General features: G+C 41.5%; 1 protein-coding gene across 2 annotated transcripts in view; it reads left to right on the top strand.

The window, feature by feature from the left end:
- CEP135 (centrosomal protein 135) overlaps window positions 1–16,753 on the top strand; it is a 435,470-nt gene that overhangs the window by 91,427 nt on the left and 327,290 nt on the right. For both annotated transcript variants that reach the window (XM_029587343.1, XM_029587336.1), the window contains exon 5: window positions 1,390–1,531. In XM_029587343.1, the coding sequence (XP_029443203.1) occupies window positions 1,390–1,531 (142 nt within the window). The remainder of the gene's footprint in view (window positions 1–1,389; window positions 1,532–16,753) is intronic.

The following is a 16,753-nucleotide window of genomic DNA, read 5'->3' as shown; positions in this document are numbered from 1 at the left end:
CCGCGATCTGTCTCCGGAGGAGGGCTGTGAAAAAAGTAAGTCACTTCGTTGCTTTACCGTACACTGCCAGTCCTCTCCCCTCCTCCCGGAGCAAGGCTGCTTTTCGCGCCTTGCTTCAGGAGGAGGAGAGAGGACTGGCAATCCCGAGCATACAGTAGGATTGCCCGTCCTCTCTCTTGCAACTTTTATTTTTTTCACTTTTTCGCCTTTTTTTTTTTTTTTCCGCTTTCGTTGCTTGCTTCGGGACGAGAGGAGAGAAGACTGGCAATCCCAAGCGTAGGAGAACCGCCCACTTCCTGGTACCTGTCATTTCAAATGTCATTTGAAATGACAGATACGGTACCAGCATGTCTGTGAAGCGTTAGGCCAGCGCACCCAGGATACTGTATAGCGCTCTATACAGTAAAATGGGTTGCGCGGGCCTAATGCTTCACGGACGCTTCTTACCGTAGACGCAGTTTGCATTTTTTTAAATTACTGTATAAAGAGCATCACTCTTCTTTTTCAGTCAATCTGTGATTCTGTGAGCACGCAAGCCCAAAAGGGAAGAGAATGCAAGCTTTGTTTTGTTTTGTTCAGCAACTGCCCTATATATTGGTGATATAATTGGACATCTAGATTAATAAAATCTCATACAAATTGCTATAAGAAGGAAGGAATCAAATTAATCAGATTAGTCTGTTTCCTTTCTTCTGCATTCTCTCAAAGATCAACAAATGAATGGAGAAGAATGGATGGAAATGGACAATGTGCTCAACGCCCCGTTCTCTCAGGATTCAGTAACATCAGTGGTCATTTTCTAGGTTTGAGTCAGCAGCAGCCTCCACTTTTCAGTTTTTCCCAATGGAGAAAAGGAAGCAAGTTAAAAATGATCCCAGCAGGCAGAAGTAGTTGAATACAGGCACCGAGGCAGGGAGAGCAGGCCCTCGAGGAGCGAGTTCATTTTTTTGTTCAACAATATTACCGGTATGTGAATTCTTCTTCATGGAAAAATAAGACATCCCCTGAAAATAAGGCCTAGTGCATCTTTGGTAGCAAAAATTAATATAAGACACTGTCTTATTTTCGGGGAAACAGGGTAACATTTACAACATTTCAAAACTGTACAGGTTTTGAAATCCTGTGCTAGATAATTTTTTTCTATATATCTATAATGTATACATATATAAATATAGTCAGAAGCTGAGGATACTATCATCTCCTGAAAATCATAATCATCCTCAGCTTTTGACTTAAGCAAAATATAAGTTATAGTAGGACATATCTTTTTCCGTTTGGTCATGAGTATTCCTTTATCTATGGCCACCCATTCAAAATCAATGTAGCAGAAGAAAAAAACTCCAGTTCTAGCCCTAATTTATGTTGCTATTGTGTTATCACTGATTTTAGGTGGTAAGAAGAGAACAATTCCATTTAGACGTCAGCGCATGCAAATTGATCAGCCTGTACCTCCTTCTGGCATCACTTCATATCCAGTTCCTCAACCCCAGGATCCTTATGTGACTGACCTCCTTCAAGTGGCTGATAATAGGTAACAAAACCTTTTTTGTTTTATTTTCACATGCTGTATTGGAAAGAATGAGAAAGCGAAGATGAGCAATCCAGAAGGGTTTGCTCATAGCCTGAAGGCAAAACCAACAGCTTCTCCCCTGAGAATTGCATTGAGCCTCAGGACTTTTAAAGGAATGCTGGAATGCCAGGAAGATGTTCCCAGTAATTTGAGAGCTAGAGGGCCATGCTGAGAATACACGAGATTTGTAAGTTCTTGAATTTAGAAGTAAGAATATATGTGCTTGTAAAGGTAAAGTCTTAAGTATTTGTTTAACTGGATAAACCACCTAGATTGGATTTTGTACTGTGATTACTGTATCTACTTAAGACATTCAAACCTAAAACTTAAATTTTTCCTTGAGGGAACTTGTCTGTTATGTTTAAATTCTGCAAGTATAAGCCAGGACCTTTTATGGAGTGCATATTTAAAGTAAAAACTAGCTTGCATTTGAGTAGAGTGTGGCTTATACTTGCAGGGCCTTCAACATGACATTTCCTTACCTGAATTCTAAATCATTACTCAGTAACCCATGATGTCAAATACTGGAAACATTAAAAAAAGTCTTCTTTGGCTAGAAACAATCATATGTCTGTGATTTACTTATAGAATTTGATATTCATGGTTGCCAGTTTATCCTAAATCTTTATCAACCATATGCATAGCAGGTACATATAGAATATATTACCTATGAGCAGGCATATAAGCCTACTTTGATAAAACAAGTTTTTGTGTAACCTATGTCCCATTTTGGTTATAACTCTGTCCCCAAATACAAATGTTTTTTTTTCATTCAAAATGTTTTATTTTATACAATACACAAAACCCAAAATCGAACTTATTCATGCATGAACACACATTAACAACCCCTCAATCCCAATGATCTCATAACCCAAGTAGGACTTAGTTTCGACGAACCCACTCGTCTTCAGGGGACACCCAATTAAAAACATGTCGACCCCCTCATCTTTTATGACATGCTATTTTCACAATATCTGCAAAAAATATAAAACAATTATGAAACAAAGTATAATCATTACAAAATATCACACAATTACATTTTACTACTATATTTACATTGTTTAAATGACACTTTTATATATGAATTATTTACTTAAACCACATATCTGAACAGTTTTGTTACTTCCATTTATATAATTGTACCCTTACTTACCATTAAATCTAATTATAAAATGCCAAACTGCTCATTTTATAAAATTCAACGAATTCAACTGCTCTTTAAACTAAAGTCTTTAAACTAAATCCAACTGTAATACCGACCAATGTACACAGACGTGATATCCCTGATGAAAGTCGGTATATAAAAACGGTTAAATAAATAAAAAATAAAATAAACACCCCCATACAAGCCATACACATCAATTGATATATATAGTACTTACCTATTACCGCAATAGGAAAGAATTTTTGTATATGTACCGCTCTCAACACTCTCAATACGCTCTTAACAAACGCCAGTGCATACGTGTTTTCTTCAGTACGTTGTCAAAAAAAACCGCTGCCTTAATTTTCACAATGTGGCTTCATCACCATCAACTTAAACAAATCTTCACTAAAAAATAAAGTTAAGCATAGCCATGATTAACGCTATTACTCTCACAAAAAAGCAAGCCAGGTCTTTAAAACATTTTCCCACGAACGCTCACCTTCATCAACTCTATAATAACAGGATGACTGGACTACTTCCCACACCCTAATCCAATCACCCGACGCCAAAGCATGCATATTATCTTCAGCGCGATATTAAACCCGCTCCCAAAATTCTCACGGTATCACTTCACCTTAACCATGACTCTGCACAAAAATATAAAATAAAAACAGTCGCGATGAGAATATTAATACCAGAGACAAACGCAGTGTATCTAAAACAGAACACATATGCTTCTTGGTCACTTAACTTACCCGCCTTACAACTGCCAGACTTCCTTTCAACCACATGACTTCAACGTGCATGTACATGCGCACATCAACTCCAAAAACACGTTCCTCACCACTGCTCATACCTACTTTAAATACCATGTCACAATACCCAGCCTCTAATTATCTCATAATCTTGATCATGATGCATAAATAGCTGTACAATCCCTAAACATAAAACACACCCCCTCACATCTTCAATTCCCAACTCCATTCTACAATACCAGTATTATATATCACAAAAACATATTCCACTCAATCTCTACATTCATTCCATCCGGCTCTATTGTGCCCCAGTCAAATGTAAATTGCTGTTCCTTTCTGACCAAACTTGCAGAAACATCCCCCCTCCTTCAAATCCACATGTGCAATAACAAAATTTCAAATCTTCTAACTGATGGCCTGATAACAACCAATGTTTCACCAACGGGGCGCCTTCCTTTTTCGTGCGTATACAACTCAAATGCTCCAGTATACGTACACTCACTTTTCTTTTCATTTGTTCAATATAAAATTGACCACACAGACACATGATCATATAAACAACCTGTTTAGAATGACAATCATATCTCACAGGTAACTTATATATATCCGTTGCTTTGCTGCCAGATATACCCTTGTAACTTCCACAAAAGGACACACCAAACAACTGCCTCATTAGAATTGGCCATTCTCCTCTATCCCATGTTGACTTTCCCCACTTAAATCAGATGACACTAGCTGATCACGCAAAGATAAATTCTTCTTCATAGCAAACACCGGCAACTCTTGAAATATGGAATCCAACTGTAATACCTACCAATGTTTTACAATAATCTTTTTAATTTCACTAGAGATGTTAGAAAAAGGTAATGTACAAACAAGGCAAGTTAACCGAGATTTTTTATTAGGAATCAAAAGATTTTCACGATTTGCATATAAAGCACGTTTAAACGCTCTTTTTACACACTTCCGTTTATATCTTCATTCATAAAACCTATATGACAGTTCCTTTGCCTGTTCTTTAAATACCTCTGTAGTTGAGCACACTCGACACAGCCTCAGAAATTGACTAATAGGAATATTCTCCTTAAGAGCTCGTGGATAAAAACTATTGTAATGAAGCAACAGCTGGTTTTCAAAAAATAGACGTCTGTAGCACCCCATGATATTTAACTATATTTTAACCTTCTCACTGCGAATTTTGACTTTTTTGGTCTCTGAACTTCCATTTATTATTAGACTTGCCATTAACTAAGGATCATGATTACCATTGTTTATTGTATTTGCTTTTATCTTGTTGGTATTTTTTTGATATATATCATGTCTATGTTATTTCAATTTCCCTGTAAAGCCTGTTGCTGAATTATTGTTTATTGTAAACCGAGGTGATGTTTTTAACGTGCCGCGGTATATAAAAATCACTAAATAAAAAAAATTAATATCCACACATCTAAAAAAGCAATGTGCTACTGCTGATAATTATGAGAAAATTGCAAGTTGAAATCAATAGTGTTAATCCACTGGTCAAACCTGCATAGATCTTTCAAAGATCCTGTCCAAATACACAGTATATCATCTATATACCGACCCCAAAATCTTATGTATTTCCAGAACTCAGAATGATAAATATATTTATCTTCAAACTCACCAACATATAGACATGCAATCGAAGGGGCCATCGTTGACCCCATAGGGACCCCTTTTATTTGATGGTACAGATTTTCCCCAAACCTAAAAAAGCTTTTCTTTAAACAGATATTAGCCAACTGACATAAAGAATTACATTTCTGATTTGAGGCCAAGGCCTGTTCCAAAACCTTTCTAACCACGTCCCCTGCCACATCTTGTGGTACATTAGTATATAACACCGAAATATCTAAAGTAACAAGCCACCAGTCTGCTTGAACATTTTCTATCTGGGATAGTTGACAAATGCAATCAGACGTCTCTCTTATATATGACGGGATCTTCAACATCTCAGGTTGCAACCAGCTATCAATATATCTAGAAACCGGTTCAAACAAGGAACTTATATTTGATACTATAGGACGCCCCGGAGGAGATTGTAATGATTTATGAATTTTGGGTATCAGATAAAACAGACACTCTAAGAAAAGGTTCATATAAATAATAAGCCAATTTTTTTTTATCAATTAGCTTCTTATGTAAAGCATCCTGCAATATCTCCCAAATTTCATTTTGCAACCTTCCTGTGAGATCTGATGATAACCTCAAATATACTGTATTGTCACTCAATTGACGCTGAGCCTCCATCAGATAATCATGACAATCTTGTACAACTATCCCTCCACCTTTATCAGCTGCTTTTATTATTGAACTGTCCTGCTTTAATCCCCGCAAAGCTATATGCTAAGCACGGGTCAAGTTATTAACTTATATCCCACATTGCTAGATTCATTACCAAAAAATTTGCCAAATTTAAACGTCTAAAAAACTTAAACAAATCAATCCTAGTCTGAAATGCATCATGTTGAACAGATGGAATAAACGACAACCCCAAATTTAACAATTCTATCTCTTCACTACCTAGACATTTAGACAATAAATTGACCACCGTAGATCAGTCACTTCTTCTTTCTTCTAATGGGGGCTGGGTTGAAATGTCTGAAAGCGTCCTGTATCTTGACTCCGCTGATATCCCAATTGTGCAAACGTAAAAAATGACCCAATTCCTTATTAACATTCCCTTGCACACTCTGATCTTTATTGGAAACATTACTGGAAACCTCAACCACATTTTCAGCAAACGACACCATTTTTTTAGGGCATCTATTAGTCTTTGTCTTCATCGGATGACTCATCAGAGGAGGAAAAAGATGTTTTTGCCCCTCTATATTTATCCTTCACCATCCATGGATAAATGAATCACTCTGTGTAATCATGCCAATCTCTGAAATGTTTTCATTTTAACAGTTTTCAAATCAGCACGAAATGTTTCCAATTGTTCTTTATACTTATTTAATTTTGCTTCCAACTTATCCTGTGTTGACCCTTCCTTAAATATTTCCAACAATTGATCCAATTCTTGTTACGCCCGTCGGTCACAGACGGCTGTGACCATTTCTGCTCACCTCTTTCTTCACTTCCCTGACTCCGTGGGGTAGATAGGCAGGTCGTATGTAGCTAGCGGAGGCTGCCAATCGCTTCCAGGCGTTGGCATGGACACCGCCGACTGCCATCTTGCCATCAAGGCTCTTTAGGAGTGTGCGCGCGCACACAGCCCGGTCTTATCCAAGTCATGGCGGGAACCTTGGGGGCGTCCCTTCCAGATGACGTCAGGATCTGTGGATATTTAAATCTGCTGGCCCTTTCCAAAGATGATTTGGCAAAGAGTCTCATCCTTGCTATTTCCGCCTCGTTTCCTGAGGACCCTGCATTCCAGATTCCAGTTCCGATGTGGACATCTCAGGTACCCGGACCTCTCTCTTGTCCTGGCTATCCACTCCTCGGAGGGCCTGACGCCTGGAACTCCTCCGTTCACCGGGGCTTCCTGGAACCAACTTGCTCTTTTGTGAGTACTCCGCCTTGCGGATCACTTTCTACCTACCAAGTGCCTATCGGGTGTACCCCGCACTGCGGGCCATTACCATCGCTACAGAGAACTCAGTCAGTAGTGCCTGCTCTACTATGCTATCAAGGACCTCAGACGCTTCCCGCCTTGCGGACTGCTACTAGACTGACCAAGGACCCTCACCGGTGTACCCTGCGCTGCGGGCCATTACCACTTCCACCTTGGGCCTCGACTGTGCTCCTCTGTGGGTCGCTCTCGCCTCTTCTGAGGACTTCATCTGCATATCCTACTCTGCGGACCTTACCATCTCTACCGAGGACATCATTGGTGTACCCCGCCCTGCTGGCCACTACCATCTCTACAAGAGACCTCTCCGGTGTTCCCGCTTCTCGGACTACTATCAGCGCTACGGAGTTATTCCCTCAGGGCACTACCTATTCCACTGACTCTGGGTCTGTGTGACCATCTGTCTGGCACTTCCCGCTCCACGGGTAGTGCTTCTATCTCTTTAATAAAAGCCTCTATTCTTTCTGTGCCTTTCTCGGCTGAGACCTAGCCTCCTGACAGTGAGGCCCACGGGGCTCCTCCCCGTGGGTGGTGTCACCTCTCACTTCGGCCCAGGTTCACACACCATCTGATACCTCAGAATCCTAACAATTCTTGTCCCAATATTCCCAATGATTCTTTTATAGTTTCTACAATCAAGACCATTAGGTCGTTTGAGCATTTATTTAACACTGAATTCCATTTATTCACAAAGTCTTCACGATCAGAAAACAATAGTGGTTCTTTTTGCATCCTTAACCCTCGTGGTATCCTTTTGACTCTACAATACTCAGACAGGCCACAAGGAGTTCATTCTAATAATTTTCTTATTCAATTTCACATAATTATCCCAATTCTCAGACGTTGCATTTTCACAACATTCAAATAATGAGAATTGGGAGATGATTAAAGAAAGCCGTATGTTTGGTATAACTGAACAATTGATCCATTTTTTCAATTTCAATAACCCCAATAAATGGAAACCTTCAGGGTAACAAACAAAGGGTAACAATATCACACTATTTACCAAACACTATCTCCAAATACAAAAAATGGTGTTTTCATATTCAAAATGTTTTTTATACAATACACAAAACCCAAAATTGAACAATACACACATGAACACATTAAAAACCCCCTCAATCCCAATGATCTCATAACCCAACTAGGACATAGTTTCGATGAACCCACTCGACTTCAGGGGACACACAATTAAAAACATGTTAACCCCCTCATCTTTTATGACACGCTATTTTCACAATATCTGCAAAAAAAATATGAAACACACATGAAACAAAGTATAAACATTATCCCAGGACAAGCAGGGATGCTAGTCCTCACATATGGGTGACATCAGTAACGGAGCCCTAGTGCGGGAAAACTTCTGTCAAAGTTTCTAGAAACTTTTGACTGGCAGCCTGAGGCTACTGGGCATGCCCAGCATGCCATGATATTCTCTGCCACAGGGGTCTCACTTCAGTCTTCGTTTTTCCGCGCAGCTGGACAGCAGCACGGATATCGGAGCCCTCTGAGTTACCTCAGTAATACTATACTTCTCCATTAGGGGTCTCAAATAAAACTTTTTCTCATCACCGGCTGGTGAATTACTTCGATTTTTCAAAAAAAAAAATAAAAAATTTTTTTTTCAATTCCTGTCATCGACGGCCGTCGAAGAAAAGATGTCCTCAGGGTTCAAAAAATGCCCAAAGTGCAACCGCACAATGTCGATTACTGATCCGCACGAAGAGTGCGTTCGCTGTCTCGGAGACAAGCATGACATTTCATCGTGTGAGAAATGTCAAGAAATGACACCAAAAGGCCGTAAGCTCCGCCAGGAGAAGATCCAGCAGCTATTCAGCTTACAACTGACTCCTTCTCCGGCAACTTCTTCGAAATCTTCGCCATCTGGAGTATTGAAAAAGGTACTGTTAAAAAGACGCCGAAATGACGGTTCCGGAGATAAATCCTCCTCTACCCCGTCGACATCGTCGATACGCTCGGCAGTAGACGTCCGGCCTAAGCACAAGCATCGCCACAAACACGCCCCGACCTCACCGTCGGCACCTGACCGAGGAGAACCGTTCCCAAAACGGCCTAAAACTACTATACCCTCAGTGCCTGAAGGGCCTACTCCGGCGTCACTTCCAGCGGAAGCATCGACACTTCCATCGATGGCACCGCCTTCGTCGATGCCGCAGGATATCGCAGCCTACATAAAAGAGGCAGTTTTACAAGCGATTAAGGATCAACTACCGGCACCTCAGCCGATGCCGGTGACATCTCCCTTAATATCGACTTCACCGATGCCGGTACAATCAGTGCCGAAGTCTCTTCCATCGATGCTGCCAGCGATTCCGGGACTTCTCCCGATGCCGGGCGCTGACCCGATGCCGGGCACCGTCCCGATGCCAACGATTCCCTCAACAATGGAGGTTTATTCAACATCACAAACTTGATCAATTCCACTCACTGCCGTGTCTACATCAAACATACCACTGCAAGGCTCCATCCGGATTCCGGACTCGTTCCTTCCTCCAGTGCGAATGACGACATTCACCTCGATGCCCTCATTTTCAACCAGTACGCCATCGATGCTTCCTGCTCACTTTCGTCAAGCATCGCCGTATACACCCTCCATAGTTACAGCACAGACATCGATTCCAACGATGACAAAGGCTAAATCCACGATGCCTTTTTCCTCTATAGAGAAACCATCATCTGAAGCAAGATTATATTCGATACTTCAAAAGAAATATCAAGATCTTCTCGATTCTCTACCTTCAAACCCGGTGGAAGAGGAGGATTCTTCACAAGAACCCATTCCAGGACCTTCTGGTGTACCTCCTCCACATCCACCTAAAAAACCAAGTCTTCATACTCCAGAATATGACTCCTGGAGTGACTCACGTTCTGACACATCAGAAACCTTTATGTCTGAACCATCTCCTCCTCAACCAAGAAAGCAATCTCCACCAGAAGACCTTACTTTCTCCTCTTTTCTCCAGGAGATGGCCGACTCTATCCCATTCAAATTACAATCTGACCAGGATCTCCGTCACCAAACTCTTGAGGTACTACAATTTGTAGATCCCCCCAAGCAAGTCATGGCAATACCTGTCGATGATATTTTACTTCAACTTCAACAGAGAATGTGGGAACATCCCTGTTCAGTTCTTCCCATCAATAAAAGAATGGACTCCACCTATTTAGTCCAACCTGCACCGGGATTCCAGAAATCCCAGCTACCGCATTCTTCTGTGGTCGTAGAATCAGCACAGAAAAAAGCAAAAAGATCCAGAGTGCACTCCTCTAATCCTCCAGGGAAAGATAACAGGTTCCTGGACACATTGGGAAGAAAAGTTTTTCAAGGTGCAATCCTCAATTCTAAGATTGCAGCCTACCAATTGTACATTACGCAGTACCAAAGGAACCTCTGGAAGCAGATGGAGGAATTCATACCATCTTTGCCCCAAGAATTCAGAGAACCAGCACAACATCTCATCCAAAAAGCCTTTGAAGCTGGCAAACATGAAGTAAGGGCTGCCTACGACTCTTTTGAGACTGCCTCAAGAGTAGCAGCTTCTGGCATAAGTGCTTGTAGATGGGCCTGGTTAAAAGCATCAGACCTCAGGGCGGAGGTCCAAGAAAAATTAGTAGACCTTCCCTGTACGGGGGATAACTTGTTTGGCACTAAGGTTCAGGAAGCAGTCTCGCAACTTAAAGAGCATACGGAGACCTTAAGGCAGTTATCTTCCATACCTCATGATACTGTAACCCCCGCTGTACGTCGTACCCAGCGAAGGGATATACGTAGGCCCTACTACCGGCCTAAAAGATACTATCCACCGGCTACAAGGCCTCGCCAACCAAGATCCCAGAACAGGCCACAACCTCGCCAACAAAGAGCAACCAGACCTGCACCTCCTGCTCAAACAGGTCCCACAGCTGGTTTTTGAAAACATCTCCAGAGAACCCAGCCAATCTCTAAATCCTCACCCCCACTTACCGGTGGGAGGCAGATTATCCCAATTCTACAGCACATGGAACACCATAACAACAGATCTATGGGTTCTTTCCATCATACTCCACGGCTACAAGCTCGACTTTCTAACAATACCTACAGAGCTTCAAGCACCTCTGATTCCTCCCAGCAGAAATCACATTCCTCAACTTCAAATAGAATTATCCACCCTTCTGAAATCCAGGGCCATAGAACCAGTGCCCCAATCTCAGCAGGGCAGAGGATTCTACTCCCGATATTTCCTCATTCCAAAGAAATCAGGAGGCTTACGGCCCATCCTAGACCTCCGAAATCTAAACAAATTTCTAAAGAAGGAAAAGTTCAGAATGGTATCCCTAGGTACCATGCTTCCACTCCTTCAAAAGGAAGATTGGCTTTGTTCTCTGGATCTTCAAGACGCTTATGCTCACATTCCAATATTCCCTCCTCATCGCAAATACCTGCGCTTCATGGTGGGTCATCAACATTTTCAATACAGAGTTCTGCCATTCGGACTTGCCTCTGCTCCCAGAGTGTTCACAAAATGTCTGGCAGTGGTAGCAGCACACTTGCACAAACAAGGTGTGCATGTCTTCCCATATCTAGACGATTGGCTCATCAGAAGTCAGTCTCAACAGGGAGCAATCAATTCTCTCAATCAAACCATTGCTCTACTTCACGCCATGGGATTTCTCATAAATTATCAAAAGTCCCACCTCATACCGTCTCACTTGCTCCAATTCATAGGGGCAGAGTTGAACACCATCCTTTCAAAAGCGTTTCTACCCAAAGACCGAGCAGAAACATTAGCCGTCCTAGCACGCTCGATGCTCTCAAGCACGCACACAACAGCTCATCGTATTCTAATCCTATTAGGACATATGGCTTCAACAGTTCATGTCACTCCCATGGCAAGACTAGCCATGAGAGTAACCCAATGGACATTACGGTCACAATGGATCCAAGCCATTCAACCACTACATTCTCCAATTCAGGTAACCCACCAACTGCGCTCTTCGCTCCATTGGTGGATCAACACGGACAACTTGCGCAAGGGCTTACCCTTCCAACAACCAGTTCCGCAAGTTACTTTAACTACAGATGCATCCACCTTGGGTTGGGGAGCTCACATAGACAATCTCCAAACTCAAGGAACGTGGACAAAACTCGAAGCAACATATCAAATCAATTTTCTGGAACTTCGAGCTATACGTTATGCACTGCATGCGTTCAAGGACTGTCTTTCACACAAGACTATTCTGATTCAAACAGACAATACAGTAGCCATGTGGTACATCAACAAACAGGGAGGTACGGGCTCGTATCTCCTGTGTCAGGAAGCTGCACAAATTTGGGGCTGGGCCCTGAATCACTCAATGTTCCTACGAGCCACTTATCTGGCAGGCATACACAACGTAGTGGCGGATCGGCTCAGTCGTCAATTCCAACCACACGAATGGTCCCTGGATCCTGCAGTAGCGTCCAGGATATTCCAACGTTGGGGACAACCAACAATAGACCTTTTTGCGTCACATCTCAATCACAAAGTGGACAAGTTCTGTTCTCTCCACATACAAAAGAACCAACCAGCCAAGGACACCTTTGCTCTACCTTGGAACTCAGGCCTGCTATACGCGTATCCTCCAATACCGCTCATAACCAAAACTCTTGTGAAACTACAACAGGACAAAGGTTCCATGATACTCATAGCCCCGTATTGGCCTCGACAAGTATGGTTCTCCACACTGTTGGATCTCTCAGTCAGGGATCCAATTCGACTGGGCATAGCTCCCACTCTCATCACTCAGGATCAGGGTCGGTTGCGACATCCCAACCTTCAGTCCCTATCCCTGACAGCATGGATGTTGAAAGCTTGATCTTACAGCCACTCAATCTTTCATCCCATATATCTCAAGTGCTTATAGCTTCACGTAAACCTTCCACAAGAAAGAATTACGCTTCCAAATGGAAAAGATTCACCTACTGGTGCAAGCAAAACAACATTGATCCTTTCACTTGCACCATTACTTCACTACTAGACTACTTGTACCATCTTTCAGACTCTGGTCTTCAAACATCATCCGTAAGAGTTCACTTAAGTGCAATCTCAGCTTACCATAATAAGGTAGGAGATGCACCAATTTCCACACAACCTCTCGTCAGCCGATTTATGAGAGGTTTAACTCAACTCAAACCACCAATTCGACCTCCAGTCGTGGAATGGGACTTGAATCTGGTGTTAACAAGACTTATGCGTTCTCCTTTCGAACCCATAGCCTCCTGTGACATAAAATTTCTCACATGGAAGACTATTTTCCTCATAGCCATTACATCGGCTAGAAGAGTTAGTGAATTACAAGCTCTGGTCACGTACGCGCCCTACACAAGGTTTTTCCTTGACAAAGTAGTCCTCCGTACACATCCAAAATTCCTTCCCAAGGTGGTCACGGAATTCCACTTGAACCAATCCATAGTTTTACCCACATTTTTTCCAAGACCTCACTCTCACCAACGAGAAGCGGCCTTGCATACTTTGGACTGTAAACGTACTCTATCTTTTTATTTAAACCGAACTGCAGTTCACAGAAAATCCAATCAGCTCTTTGTATCTTATGATCCAAACAAACCAGGTAAAGCAGTGGGTAAACATACTCTATCCAATTGGCTAGCAGATTGTATACAGTTTTGCTATGAATCAGCAGGCCTTCCCCTCCAAGGGCGAGTAAAGGCACATTCAGTAAGAGCAATGTCAACCTCAGTAGCACACTATCGTTCAGTGCCAATCCTTGACATCTGTAAAGCAGCAACATGGACTTCTCTTCACACCTTTGCAGCTCATTACTGTTTGGACAAAGAAGGACGACAAGATTCAGCCTATGGGCAATCTGTCTTAAAGAACTTGTTTCCAGTTTAATCCCAACTCCTTCTACAACCAACCTGCTGTGATCTTCGGCTGCATCATTTCCTCAACAAAGCATCACTGCTACCTGCATGGACAATGACTCAGCCTCTAGCTTGCTAATCACCCATATGTGAGGACTAGCATCCTGCTTGTCCTGGGATAAAGCAAAATTGCTTACCTTGTAATAGGTGTTATCCCAGGACAGCAGGATGTAGTCCTCACGGAACCCACCCGCCACCCCGTGGAGTTGGGCCTTCCTATTTTTCTACTCTTATTTTTGCTCCTGCTTATTGCTACATACAAGACTGAAGTGAGACCCCTGTGGCAGAGAATATCATGGCATGCTGGGCATGCCCAGTAGCCTCAGGCTGCCAGTCAAAAGTTTCTAGAAACTTTGACAGAAGTTTTCCCGCACTAGGGCTCCGTTACTGACGTCACCCATATGTGAGGACTACATCCTGCTGTCCTGGGATAACACCTATTACAAGGTAAGCAATTTTGCTTTACAAAATATCACACACAATTTCATTTTACTACTATATTTACATTGTTCAAATGACACATGTTTTTATATATGTTTACTTAAACCACTCAATATATCTGAACAGTTTTGTTACCTCCATTTATATAATTATACCCTTACTTATTAAATCTAATTATAAAATGCCAAAACTGCTCATTTTATAAAATTCAGAGTTCAACTACTCTTTAAACTAAACACCCCCATACAAGCCATACACATCAATTGATATATATATAGCACTATGTACCGCTCTAACACTCAGTCCGCTCTTAAACGCCAACGCATGCGTGTTTTCTTCAGCACATTGTCAAAAAAAACCCGCTGCTTTAATTTCCACAATGTGACTTCATCACCATCAACTTAAACAAATCTTCACTAAAAAATAAATAAAGTTAAGCATAGCCATGATTAACACTATTACTCTCACAAAATAGCAAACTACGTCTCTTCCACGAATGCTCACCTTCACCAACTTTATAATAACAGGATGACTGGACTACTTTCCACACCCTAAATCCAATCTCCCAATGCATACATATTATCTTAGCGCGATATTAAACCCACTGCCAAAATTCTCACGGTATCACTTCACCTTAACCATGACTCTGCACAAAAATATAAAAATAAAAACACTGTCACGATGAGAATATTAATACCCAGGACAAACAGTGTATCTAAAACAGAACACACATTCTTCTTGGTCACTCATCTTACCCGCCTTACAACTGCCAGACTTCCTTTCAACCACAAGACTTCAACGTGCATGTACATGCACACATCAACTCCAAAAACACGTTCCTCACCACTACGCACACCTACTTTAAATACCATGTCACAATACCCCACCTCTAATTATCTCATAATCTTGATCACGATGCATAAATAGCTGCGCAATCCCTAAACATAAAACACACCCCCTCACGTCTTCAATAATCAACTCCATTCTACAATACTAGTATTACACATCACAAAAACACATTCCACTCTGTCCCACCTCAATGATATGTCCAACAAAAGCAGCCCATTGATAAGGTGTAATAAAAAGAAAATTGGCTGTGTGGACATAAAAGTTGAAATAATGCAAAGAAAATGAATGACAGGGAAGAAGCAATCTATGATATCGCGTAGGTATTTTCACATCCAGATTATGAATAAAGATTTCTTGACAAACCTCTAATTAGACAATGGAACTTCAAGAAAATAAGGATCATGCTTCAAGCTTTTGGTGGGGGAAAGGAGAATGTATGTTTCATAAATCATATTGTCCCAAGTGCTAGAAACTGGTACCTTCCTTCCTGGTATTTAGTCTTGAATGACATTCTTGGCAGGGTATTGCAAACATTTACCAGAACCAAGTTTAAGATATTGATACCACAGGCAGAGTCCCACAGCAGTGCCCCTTTTGAAGCTGTTAGCACATGAGCCTAAAGCACACAGAGGCAGGCTCTACTTTGGTCTGCATATTTGGCACCTTCACCATTTGGCACCCTAGGCAATTTATATGTTGCTTATGCCTAAATTTGGGCCTAACATTTACTATGCTTTCTTCATGTGCCTAGGCTGGGTGCCTATAGGTCCTGTGCAATAATTTGAACTTCAACTCTTAATGGCATGCTTTCAGCTAGAATTTTGACCTACATAAACATTTTTCTCAGTGATTCTACTGAAAGATCTATTTTGCTAGTTTGCATATTAATCAAGTTCTCGTACAAACAGTGTATTGATATGCCTCTTATGAAAGGGCTAGTGATCATCTGATCATCCAGAGATGGTTTTCAGGGGTGATGAGTCAGACAAACTGAATGAAATCACTGTGAACCTGGAAGATGTAGTAGGCCAGATTGACAAACTAAAGAGTAGTAAATCGCCTGGACCGGATGGTATGCATCCTAGGGTACTGAAGGAACTACAAAATGAAATTTCTTAAGTTTAATCGTTTGGAGTTGTTTTCATAGGTTTCCAAACGTCTATACATATATTCCCTGTCCTTCACAACTACAACATGAAATTCCTGATTCTTTTTCTCTAAATCTTCTAGTTTTTGAATTCTTTCAGCGGATTTCTTTACTTCCTCCTTAATAACTGTTACTTCTTGAGAATTTATCCCAGCCATGTTATCAATCTTTTTCTCCATCCCTTTCATATTAGCATTCATTTTAGTCATCAAGTCCCACAACAAATCTAATGTGACCACCTGAGGGCGTGTTATGATCTCAATTGCTTCACTTCCGGTTACAGAGGTATCCCCACCAGTCTCAGTCAATGATGTTAAACGAGCTGGC

Source organism: Rhinatrema bivittatum, chromosome 1 (assembly GCF_901001135.1).
Source record: "Rhinatrema bivittatum chromosome 1, aRhiBiv1.1, whole genome shotgun sequence".
Lineage (NCBI taxonomy): Eukaryota > Metazoa > Chordata > Amphibia > Gymnophiona > Rhinatrematidae > Rhinatrema > Rhinatrema bivittatum.
This window is presented reverse-complemented; position numbering and strand designations above follow the sequence as displayed.